Here is a 13,349-nt window from a genome sequence, read left to right as displayed (position 1 = left end):
TCAATCCATGTGACCGGAGAGTACAGTTCGCATCTTCAGGGAATATTCCTTACTTCTGATCAGACGATTTCTGTGAGTTTTTCTGATTCGTAGAGTGATATTCATCCACGTGTAAGGGATGCTATCTTATAATATTATGCAAATGAATATGATATATACATAAGAGAGAGAAGTGATATTCACTTATATAGGGTTAATTTAATTTATAAGAAATTCTATAGGTAGACAAACATGTCATCAAGTTTTTCTTAAAAAGTTTGAGTAATTGATAACTATATCTATATATAAATTCTAGAACAGGAAAGACTAATTGGAAGGATTAAAATATTAAGTGGCTAAGAAATAGGTGGTGAAGGTATTGGTAGTTGAGGTTTCATTGTCCTACAAACTACTATTCAAAAGATTTATTTCCCTTGATTAGTAGGTATATTTTGGTATTATTTCCATAGTCACTTTATAACAAATTGGTAATAATTTATTAATCACTTTAATTTTAATTAACATACTATTTAATTTTCATATTTTAAATATATTATTTAGTTTTTAAATTTTATTCTTTTCAACTCTCTTAAATATTTGAATTATTAAATAATTTAGTTCTTTTATAAAAGACTAAACTGTTTAATAAAACAAAAATTGAAGATCAAACAATGTATTTTTAAAATACAATAACTAAACAATGTGTTAAATAAAAATATAAGGACTGATAAATTATTTACCCTAACATTTTTTCAGTTTAAGAGTTTGTTCTTCACTTATTTCTATTGCAGTTTATTATTGTTATCAGTTGTTTCTATCTCCGCGTTCACTCATTTCGAATTGAGTTATTACAAGTTTATCAGCTTACGTCTAGTTTGTATGCCACGTCATACGTGAAGAGTCTGCTCTAATACAAATTGTAATAGTCTGATTCAATACTATGTAGATATTGTTCGTTTTGATCCAAATTCAATCAACTGAATTCACTGTTTTGTTAGAAATTCATCTTATTAATAAGTCTTAATCATTCTCCCAATTTCTGGTGAGAGATTAAGTTCATTATTGTCCATCGTTATTCCTCAGGATCGCTCCTTACTCAGACCTTCTACTTCGAGATCACCCATTTTGAACCGGATCATTACTGTAGGAAATATATTCATGTCGAATATAATCCGTACTAACTATATGGGTCGAATCAGGATTATGTGAGTAATTAAAGTTTCCCTAATTACAAATTATAAACAGATAATTGTGTCATCATAATCTTAATTCTAACCTAATAAATAAGAGAAGCAAAATACTTTCTCATTTCTCCTCATTTTTTGCTCTGTCTGCTTCTTTCTCTTTCAATGATTGCACTTAGTTCGTGAACTCGTCGTTTTTCCTTCCGAATAATTTTGGAGTAGAAATTATATGATCGGTAATACAAGATCGCGATCCGATTCTTAACTACGCTTTAAGAGAGACAGCTCAATTTGATGGTGTATTTATATATTGAAAATCCTACAAATACATATTTATTCTTAGATTCAAGTCAATCTGATTGATATTAACTAGTATTCATTTGACATGACATTGATATTTGTAAATCATTTTCCTACGAGCTATCATAAATTTAAATAATTGCGAAAAAGTCAAATCTCTAAAATTTTCGATTTTTCTACAAGAAAATGAATAAGAATGAAAAAAATGTAAAATTCCCATTTTTATTCCTTTTAGCAAAAAAATTTTTTTAAAGAATACGATATATTAAGCAACCAATAATAAAAATAAAAATAAAAATTATCTTCTCTTTTTCAGATCTGTCTTCTCTCTCATAGATCTGTTGTCATGGTGGAGAATTTTTATGAAGATTGAGAGTTTTGAGATCTATCTCTTCTCTTTTAGATCTTTCTCTCTCTTTTAGATCTATCTTCTCTTTTTCAGATCTGGCTTCTCTCTCTCAGATCTGTTGTCATGGTGAAGAATTTTTATGAAGATGGAGAATTTTGAGATCTATCTTCTCTCTCTCAGATCTATTTCTCTCTTTTAGATCTATCTCCTCTCTTTCAGATCTCTCTTCTCTTTCTAAAACACAGGATCAATTTTATAACTCAATTCTCTCTCTCTCTCTCTCTTTCAATTAGTTATAACTAAATTAACTATAACTAATAGTAGAATTTAAGAAAAGTAAATCTCTCTCTCTCTCTCTCTCTCTCGGCGATGACCAAGGCGATCGTGAAGGTTAAGGGGGATGGGTCGGTGAAGGCAGGCGGTTGGCATGTGTCGGATCTAGTGGTGGCGGGGCGCGGGCGGGGCAATGACTCCGGGATCGATGAGGCGTGGGCGGCGGCGGATGATGGGAGATCCGAGGGATCTCCTCGGGGGAGGAGGCGGAGCAGCGGGATTCGGAGGGATCGGTCGAGGGATAGGAGTAGATCGGAGTGGGTGGATGGTGGGGAGGCGGATCCGGCGGTTTCGACGGGGGGTGCTAGGGGTGCGTCGGTGCCGTTGGGGGCTTCTAGGGATGCGGCGGCCGATCGGGGGCTGGAAGGTGTTGGTGCCGCGGCCGCGGCCCTGGACTCGTTTTTCACGGAGGGACGCGCGCATGATTCCGGAGTTAGAGGGCCGCTTCCGGTGCTTAGGCCACAGGGAGTACCGGCCGTCTCTCCCCAGCAGGATGAGCATGCCGTGCGACTTTCGTTGGCCGCGCAGGCCGTGCTGGCCGCGCAAGCCGCGCAAGCCGCAAAGACTGTGCAAGCCGCTCAAGCGGGAGTTTTCGTGGATTTGGGAGGCCCCTCCTGGAGGGATAAGTTGCTAGGGGTGTCAGAGGAGGATCCCATGATGGAGGTGGATGCTTTTGAGAATGATTCCGGAGATTTTCTCTCTGATTCCGATTCTGAAAAAATATAAAAATAAAGACTATAAGGGGACGTTTGGTTCACAAGAGGTAAGAGCATCTCCAAGGCAAATTTTCATTTTAGTCTTCCCTATCCCCAATTCTCTATATTTCTATCCCTAATCCCTATTTTTTCTCCAATCCATTTATATAAATTCTTCCCTATAAAGTATATTCCATACTTTATTCTATTTCAACTACATTTTACCTCTAATTTATTATATAATTATTTTATTAATTCCCTATTAATTTGGGGAAACATAAATTATTCCCCAATTGTAGGGAAGAATGGATTTCTTCCCTAATTGTAGGGAAGACAATGGGGAGGGTTGAACTGCCAACTCTCCCCAATTCACCATTTTCAACCCTCCATATGGGGAGGGTTGGAGATGCCCTAAGAGAAAAGGAATCAAGAAATAGAAACTAAAGGAAAGGAAAGGAACAAGCATTAATTCCCCTATGTGTTTGGATATGTTTAGGAAAGAGAATGGGGTAAAGGGAATCTAATTCACTTGAGAGCATGGGGTAATGGCTTAACCTAAAGTGGGGTAAAACTATAATCTAAAATGGGTAAAGGGAATGAGTTTTTTTTTTTTTTAAACAAACAAGAACAAAGGGAATGAAACCCTAACATTCCCATTCCCATTCCTAAAGACCCTGAACCAAACGCCCCCTAAGTTATTTTATAAATATAACCAAACACCATCGACGACTCCAGGGGAAGCTAGTCTAGTCCCATGGTGTACGACTTTAGGGGAGTTAGTCTAGCCGTACGTCTAGGGCCTCCCATTTAAAAGAGTCTCGAATTTGAAAAGCTCTATAGTGGCTCGGGTGAAATTAGTGGATCCTAATAATAAAAAATGAGATTTATAGCGGAAATAAAGAATAAAGTTATATAATTATCATTTTTTTTATTGGTAAGGTCCATTGACCGCGATCATAATAGAATTTCCATCCAATCTATTATTTTTGTTTAATAAAATGTAAAATTATTTCAATTATAATACAATAACTAGTGAAATCTATTTTTATTAAAACTAGACATATAAATAATTGTTATTTAATATCTAAATTTAATAGTAATCATGTCATCTAATAACAAGAAATCAAAAATCGACAACAATAGCAGCAAGGGTGGATCTTCAAAATTTATTTCACAACTTTTCTCTTAACAATAATTAGAATAAGCTACAAATTTAGTCTTAGGCTATTCGGGGAGAGTGGTTTAGTCTCTACATAGAAAGCAGTACAATCTTAAGCTAAACATTTACCACACTATGCAATTTCGAGCCTCATTAATGGTAGATGAGTTTTTTCATTAACATAAAATGTGAAATTTCAAACTTTATTGAGTGACAAAAATGCTAAATATTGAAGGATACTGAGAATATGAAATTGAATATGAAAAAAATGATCTTTCGTTAACAAATTTTGAAGTTGCACCGCCTGGTAAACATTACACTTAATATTTTATAGTTTATCCTACAATGATATAGTTACTATTTTTTTTTGTTCTTTAGCTAGGGCCTCTAAAATACTGGAATCGGCCTACCAAACAATGTGTTTTTTGTGATTTGAGGTGAAACACTAGAAATTGCTTATAAAACTGAAACAAAAACCTCCTAAGTTCGTATAGAAAGAGTCGAAGTTAAATTCTCATTAAATGCATCTATAAATAGGAAGTAAAGAGTTTCAACTATAACTACAGACATACTTAATTCAATTATTGATGTTTAATATTTGTTGTTGTCGTCCGCTGTTACTAGTAATATCCCATAAATATTAGATGATTTTCCTTCTAAAATAATTAGGCGGGCCTATTTATTAGTTGTAGCCAAATACTATATATGTATACTCTGTATCTACCGTTTGAAGTAAAACAATAATAAAAAAAATTAACCAGATACTAAATCCCGAACCTAATTAATTCAATAAAAAAATTATCTTACTTTTCTATTTTGATTTTTTCAAAATAGTTATTAACAACTATTTCTCAGTCTTAATCTCAATCTTTTCTTTTAATCTTAATCTCAATTTTGGTTGGTTGAAGACCTTATAGCTAATGTCTAAAGTAAATAGAATAAAAAATGGAAATGCTAATAAAATTATTTCAATAAAAAATACTTATAATTTATTCCAAAAAATTAATAAATATAATAATAAAAAGTTTATAGGTTTAAGTAATAAAATAAATTGACAAGTTTATTTTGAATTAGATTATTTTTCATTTAATCCATTAAAAGTTGGTTTGTAGTGATGGATTTAGAATTCGCTTTCTATCGGGATTTGTGTGTGCTAAATTGGTATTTTTAATATTTTTAAATAAAAAATTAAAAATCCGTACACAATTTCCATAAAAATTTTAACTTTTTTCTGACGATTATGGGTGCTCAAGCCCCTCTAAATCCGTCCCCATTGATTTGAATAATTAATATATGCAATCGCTAAAATTAAAAATCTTGAGTTTGATATCTAAGAAACCTTCAACCGAGTAACTGAATTAACTAACAAAAACTAGCACTCATTTAAAATTTAAAAATAACAAATTAACCATAAAAAATTTCTCAAAAAGTAGATTAATTATAGCATATTTACTGATAATCTTATAATTAAAATTAAAACAAAAAACCCTATTTTGACATGAAAAAAAAAGAAAAATTCAAGCCAAATAAAAAAAATAAAAACAAAAACCATATTAGTCCAAATTAGGATTAGCTTAGGGTACTTAATATTTTGTTAGATGAAGATTGGGTGAGGACTTTCCACACTATATATATACACCTTCTTTCTATATGTGTCATTTACTCTTAGATTTTACCTTCTCAAAAAGGAGTCATGTGGATTCTACTATCTAGGATGAAACCGGTAGCTAGTCCACCGATTTTAAATTGTAAAGAACAACATGTAGATTAGCTACCGGTTTCACTATATATATAGTATATATACATCTTCTTTCTACGACATGCCATTCACTCTTAGATTTTGCCTCCTCAAAACGAAATCTTATGGATTCTGCTATCTATACTAGGGGTGCATATAAAAAACCGTAAAACTGAAAAACCTGACCGAAAAAGAGGTTAACCAAAACCGATGGACTCATGTATGGTTTTTAATTTTCAAAATTTCGGTTTTCGGTTTCAATTTTAGTTTCAGTATTTTACTAACCGTCGGTTTCGACTAACCGATCGAAATCAATTAAAAAAATTAAAAATTAAAAATCATATTTTACTCTAGGGTTTCTCATTTGATTTAAAGTATAAATATAAATTACTTATTTTCTTATTTCTCTTCTACTACAGATATCACGTCTTCTCTTCCGCAAAACAAAACCCTCAATCTCACTCACATTCACCACCGCCGCCGACCCCTGCTCTCATCTTCTTCCTCTCAATGAGTCTCGGCTGCTTTTCCCTCTCACTCACTAGCCGACGTCGGCGCTTCTGTTCATCTTCCTCACTAGTATGTTTCTTTCTCTCACTCACTTTGTTGTCGGGCATATGAATTATGAACTTGTTGCCATCCGTTGCATATAATATTCTAACTCATGTGCTGTGTCGAGCTTCTGTAATGTGCCTCCGTGATTTAACCAATTATATATGTCTGAATAATTGGTTAACCAAATATTGGTTTCCCGAATTAAATGGAGTAGTGTATGGTTAGTATATTTAAAAAATCCAAAAAATGGTTAATCGATCGAATTAACTTTAATGGACTGGTTAACTGACCACGTGCACTCCTAATCTATACCGGTTTTTAATTGTAAAGAAAAACGAGTACCGATTTCATTATTATAAATGCAAAATCCGCTAGTTACCAAATTGAAAAGGGGTAATGAATCAGTGAGGGTCGTGTATATACATACTTTGATAAAGATTGATTAAAAAAGAATCATTCCTTAGACAAAAGAGGCAACTCTATTGGACTTTAGCCTCTTAATATGGATATTATAGTTTACAAGTTTTCTGTTAAAAAATAAATCTTATTGTTTAGCCGATTTGTAAAGACATTCTATGTGGTTTAAAAGTTTGCAAATAGGGCATATTCTATGTGTTTTATTCAGTTTACAAACTCAATCATTCTATCGAAAATTATTGTCGTGACTATTTACCCTGAAAGAAAGAGATTTGGTGTCATTACTAATTTTGTAAATTACTCAAAATACAAGGTCTGACTTTGCAATTAAACTAAACCACGAGTATTATTTGATTGAAAAATTGACTCGCATAAAAAATGTGTGTACTAAATTGATATTTTTAATATTTTTACATAAAAAATTAAAAACCCGTACACAATTTCCATAGAATTTTTAACTTTTTTCTAACGATTGTAGGTGCTCAAGCCCCCTCTAAATCCGTCCCCATTGATTTGAATAATTAATATCTGCAATCGCTAAAATTAAAAATCTTGAGTTCGATATCTAAGAAACCTTCAACCGAGTAACTGAATTAACTAACAAAAACTAACACTCATTTAAAATTTAAAAATAACAAAATTAACCATAAAAATTTTCTCAAAAGGGTTAGATTAATTACAACATATTTACTGATAATCTTATAATTAAAAAAAAACCCCTATCTTGACATGAAAAAAGAAAAATTCAAGCCAAATAAAGAAAATAAAAACAAAAACCATATTAGTCCAAATTAGGACTAGCTTAGGGTACTTAATATTTTGTAAGATGAAGACTGGGTGAGGATTTTCCACACTATATATACACCTTCTTTCTATACGAATTATTTACTCTTAGATTTTGCATTTTCAAAATGGAGTCATATGGATTCTGCTATTTAAGATGAAACCGGTAGCTAGTCCACCAGTTTTAAATTGTAAAGAAAAACAGGTAGATTAGCTACCGGTTTTACTATATATAGTATATATACACTTTCTTTCTATGACGTGTCATTCACTCTTAGATTTTATCTCCTCAAAACGAAGTCTTGTGAATTTTGCTATCTATAACGGTTTTAATTGTAAAGAAAAACCGGTACCGGTTTCATTATCATAAATGCAAAATCAACTAGTTATCATACTGAAAAAGGTAATGAATCAGTGAGGGTTGTATATATACATACTTTGGAAAACATTGATTATTGAAGAATCACAAAAGAGGCAACTTTGTTGGGACTTTAGCCTCTTAATATAGATATTATAGTTTACAAGTTTACGGTTAAAAAATAAATCTTACGGTTTAGTCGATTTTTAAAGACTGATTTTGCAAATTACTCAAAATACAAGGTCTAACTTTGCAGTTAAACTAAACCACAAATATTATTTGATTGAAAAATTGTCTCGCATATTTTTTAAGTGCAAATTTCACAAAGTACAAAACCCTTATTTGCAAACTTTTAAATCATGAAAACTATCTTTACAAATTGATCAAACCATATGGGTTTTTTTTGTACTTTTCTTAAAAATAAATTGACAAGTTTATTTTGAATTAGATTATTTTTTATTTAATCTATTAAAGTTAGTTTGCAATGATGAATTTAAATTCATTTTCTCTCGTGATTTGTATGTACTAAATTGATATTTACTAAATTGATATTTTTGATATTTTTATTTAAAAAATTAAAAATTCATACACACTATTCATAGAATTTTTTAACTTTTTTTGACGACCAGTGGGTACTCCAGCCCCATCTAGATCCGTCCCTATTACTTTGAATAATTAATATATGCAATCGCTTAAATGAAAGATCTCAAGTTCGATATCTAAAAAGCCTTCAATTGAGTAACTGAATAAAAAAACCTAACGCTCATTTAAAATTCAAAAATAATAAAATTAGAACCCGTTTGTTTCAGCTACTCTTGTTTGTTGCTACTGTCAACTGTATTATTAGATATTAGTTGATTTTTATGTAAAAATCAGTTGTTTTGATTTTTTACCAAATATTTTTTATCTCATATTTAGATTTAAAAGGCAAAAAATAATTCCAAAAATTAAAAACAAACATACGCTTAACCATAAAAAATTTCATAAAAAATTTCTCAAAGGGGTTAGATTAAGAAAAACTCTTTGTTATATGGAAAAGCTCGCATTAACTTGATAATTACAGCATATTTACTGATAATCTTATAATTAAAAAAAAAAACCCTATTTTGACATGAAAAAAGAAAAATTCAAGCCAAATAAAAAAAAAATAAAAACAAAAACCATATTAGTCCAAATTAGGATTAGCTTAGGGCACTAAAACGACGGCGTTTCATCAACACCACCACCACCATCACAACTAGAAACGGTGTCGCCTTGCCAAGTCCAAACAATATCTTTCAACGCCGGCCGAACATCATCTTCACAAAACCTAGCATACTCCAAAGTATCGCCGGCCGACTTACAGAACTCAACAACAGCAACCTCCGGCGCCACCTCAAAAACCTCCACCGTCACCGACAACCGCCCTTTCCTCCCTTCAGATTGGCCGAACAATCTCACTTTGAAATCCTTAATCTTACCCACTTCAAAGTTCAAACCTTTAGCCACACCTTCGATTCTGTTCATAATCGAAGTCGCCGATAATTTCGAGGTGAACATCGATCCGGCCTTCCGTTTATTCTCAAATAAACTCGATAAATCGAACCCAGATGACATTGAAGATATGAATTCGAATGCGTTGAAGAATTTTGGGGAAGAAATTTTAGTTTTCGAATTCGAATTTGGGGAATTGGAATTGGGGGAATTGGGGGAATTGGGGATAATTGATAAAACTTCATCTTCTTCCTCTGATTTCTGATCTAGCCGATTTAGATCGGAAGAGAAAGACGCTGGTCGGGAAAACCCCTTTCGGAACCAGGGAACACGCATAATCGCCGGAATTGTAATTCTCCGATCCGGGTCAGCCACCAGAAGTTTCGAAATTAACCTCTTAGCCTCCGTGGAAAACCACGGCGGAGATTCAAATTCAGCTTTGAAAACTTTCCGGTACATCTTCATTATATTCTCATCTTGAAACGGCAAAAATCCGGCGAGAAGAACATACAGAATCACCCCACAAGACCAAATATCAGCTTTAGATCCATCATACCCTTTCTTCCTCAGCACCTCCGGCGCAACATACGCCGGAGTTCCACACTGTGTATGAAGTAACCCATCGTTCCTCAATTGCTCCGGCAACGCCGAGAGCCCAAAATCAGAGATTTTGAGATCCTCGTTTTCGTCAAGTAACAAATTCTCCGGCTTCAAATCCCGGTGAGAAACCCCTCGACTGTGACAGAAATCAATCGCGCTGATCAATTGCTGAAAGTATTTCCGAGCAGCGTCTTCCTTGAGTTTACCTCTAGCGACCTTAGCGAAAAGTTCGCCGCCTTTTACGTACTCTATAATGACGAAGATCTTAGTCTTCGTTGCTAAAACTTCTTTGAGTTCAACGATGTTTGGATGCCGGACTAATCTCATAACAGAGATTTCTCGTTTAATCTGATCAATCATACCTTCTTTCTTCACCTGATCTTTGCTGATTACTTTAATGGCGACACTTTCTCCGGTGAGGATGTTTTTGCCGTAGTAGACTTTGGCGAAAGTACCCTTTCCTAGGAGTCTACCCATCTCGTATTTCTCGAATAGGACATGCTTTTCTTCCATTGTTGGTCTGTAAAATTGGTTCAATTGGAGGTCAAAAGGGGGAAAAGGTTGGGGCTTTAATGGGGGAAAAGCTCCGAGGGTTTGGGAATCCAGGAGAGGAGGGAGGAGATGGTGATTTTGAGGGATTCCATGAACTGGGTATTTGAGTAGAGAGAGGGGATTCGAGAGGGAGAAGGAATTAGCACACAGGAAGGAAAGTTTTGTTGGGTTTTATTAAAAAAGGGGGAATGGAGACAAATTAGGAGATGACACCATCTAATTAGGTTTTGATTTGATGAGAATTTAACTTTTTCTAATTAATTTTTTTTTATTTATTTCCGTTTTTTTTTTTTTTTATAAAAGTCATATCATTTCATTAATTTAACAATACAAATACATCACGAGAATGAAGAGGAATAAAACCTCCCATCCATATAGGCGATATCCACAAAGGGATGAAAACAGACTACAACGAGCAGTAATAAGACTACAAAGAGCAATAATAAGGCTACAAAGAGAAATAAAACCCATAAAAGGTACAAATAAAACACACAAAGAAATCATATCCTTCTCGTACGTCGAATCCCGTTGAAGAACCTCTGCAATCCATGCTTCATCATTTAGACTCTTCCGGACATTCGGATCTAAGTCCTTTCTGTTTTTGCAACCACGCAGATCTATAGATCTACGGACAAGATAAACCTTTTCCGTTCTTGCTAAGACCGAAAAAAGAATAAATGAAAGAAATATAGCTAACAGTTGTAGATCTGATGGAAAAAGACGTTCAATAAGGAATATAGACTTCAAACGAACAAGAAAAAGTAGATCTGAAACTAAAAGCTAAATCTAAACATAAATGAGAGGAGGAAGAAGAAAGACAAGCTTCCTTCTTCCTCCTCTAACAAAACCTGAGTAGAAACCAAGATCGGAAACGTAAAACGACAACAACGGTGATGAAGAGTTAAAGACACCAAGATTTGGAAGAAAAATAAATGGAGAAGCTAGAGAAAGGTGAGAGCTTCTCTCTCTAGTTTTGAGAGAAATAAATGGAGAACATTTATTTTCGTTTTTTAAATAAATATATTTGTGGGTTTAAGTACCGTTTTAATCCGATTTTTGTTTTAATTAAAGTTGGGATTAAACGTAAAAGTACTGCTACGTTTAGTGTTAGAAGCAATTTTATCTTTAACATCTAAAATGATGCAATTTTACATTTAATACTGGCAGTTAAGAGTAATTTTACCCCTAACGTTGTCAAATTGAGTCAATTTGAGACATTATTATAAAACACAGGTATTTTATTTTTTTATTCTTTACCAATTGCATATCAGTTCGTTTTAAAAAAAAACATATTATCTATGATTTAATAATAGAATTGGAGATTAATATTTATAAATTTCGTGAAATTGTTTGAAATTTTTTATCCGACTCGTACAATATACAGTATACTTTTTAGTTTTTTTTAAATGTTTTCACGTATAATCCTATGTTTATGTTCAGTAGTTTTCTGTTATTAATGAGTGATAAAATGATTCACATGTGATGTCACGTCCGTGATTAAATTTCTAGAATTTATATTTTGATATTAGTATATATGATAATTATTAGATGTGTGATTTTTATTTGGTGACATAGGAAAAGTTTGGAGTTAATTTGTTGGTTTGAAATGTAAATTAAAAGTTTAGGATAATTTTTAAAAGATTATAGAAAGATGGAGGATCAAATGTGATATTTGATAAATTTGGATATATATCTTCCAAATTTCGAAGAGGTGGCGAGGTTATCTCATTTTCTTTTTTTTTTTCTTTTCTCTGTCAGTTCATCGTTCTTCGACCGTTTCTCCACCGTTTTTTTGATTTACGGAGTTTCGACCGTCCGCATCACTCGAAATTTCAAACATAGCATCTTTATGTATAGATTTAAGTCCTAACCGAAGAGTTTCTGAGTTTCGGCAGTGTTTGGAGGGAAACATCTTAGACATAATTTAAAGGATAATCGATCGGGTGTATTTTCTTCAATTAATAGCCAAGGTAAGTAACTATCAACTCTATTTTGAGTTTTATGTATATAGATATATATATGGTTCAAATGAAACTATTGACTATACTTCTGTGTGAATTTAGATTTTACTTGATTATGTTGATTTAAGGCTTAATTTGATTGATTAACTTTGGAATTTTTATTAATTAAGGATTCATATTTTGAATAACTGTGGTTACGTTTACAAAAGAGCCAAATGATTTATGGTTATGAAATAGTTTGGAATTTGATTGTGAAAGGAAATTTAAGTATGTTATGATTTTATGATTTTATATCCATCGAGAGTTATCCGGATCGGTGGTTTTATATTTGAAGACCATGTTCAGTGAGGGACATGGCCTGTGTACACAGTCTGAAGACCTATTGGATATGGCAGCGAAGTGTTGGGTAAGACCATATGAGATAGGCAATGTTAAGAGACGTCTCGAGTATATATGTGGTTATGGCTTGATACTTAAGGGGAGAAACTCAATGATGGATACACTGTTTTAAGTTCATTTGGATTATGTTTTCGGTTATGATTGATTTTGATATAAGGTTTTACGTTTGATTGATTACGAGTTGGTTTGATAAACCACTTATTTGATTACAATATTTTATAAGGTTTTGATTAAATCCCTTTATAAATGTATATGTGTAGTTATGTCAAAATGAAATATAATATTATGATGAGTGGATAATTTGGAGACTACTAAGTATCGATTGTGATATTTCTATTTCACGTCCGATGTTAATTGAGGTCTTTTAGGGTCAGGTGTGACATGTGAAGTTTAGATGACAAGGTTCATGACCAAGAAAATAGTTTGATGAATTATTTATGAAATTTATACAACTTGACAACGTTAGGGGTAAAATTGCTCTTAGATGTCAATGTTATGGGTAAAATTGCTCCTT

The 13,349-nt window shown here is 32.9% G+C and overlaps 1 protein-coding gene across 1 annotated transcript; it reads right to left on the bottom strand.

Moving 5' to 3' along the window:
- Positions 1-8,854: 8,854 nt before the first annotated feature.
- On the bottom strand, positions 8,855-10,633 carry LOC136202623 (CBL-interacting serine/threonine-protein kinase 5-like). The gene has a single exon (XM_065993362.1). It carries the CDS (start codon positions 10,434-10,436, stop codon positions 9,045-9,047), a length of 1,392 nt encoding a protein of 463 aa, XP_065849434.1. The 5' UTR covers positions 10,437-10,633; the 3' UTR covers positions 8,855-9,044.
- Between the last annotated feature and the right edge of the window lie 2,716 nt (positions 10,634-13,349).

This window comes from Euphorbia lathyris, chromosome 8 (assembly GCF_963576675.1).
Source record: "Euphorbia lathyris chromosome 8, ddEupLath1.1, whole genome shotgun sequence".
Classification (NCBI taxonomy): Eukaryota; Viridiplantae; Streptophyta; class Magnoliopsida; order Malpighiales; family Euphorbiaceae; genus Euphorbia; species Euphorbia lathyris.
Note: the sequence above shows the minus strand (reverse complement) of the source record. Positions and strands in the feature narration are given on the sequence as shown.

Bases quoted from the DNA above. Each gene is read 5' to 3' on its own strand.
- LOC136202623 (XM_065993362.1), bottom strand. From the start codon at position 10,436: ATGGAAGAAAAGCATGTCCTATTCGAGAAATACGAGATGGGTAGACTC.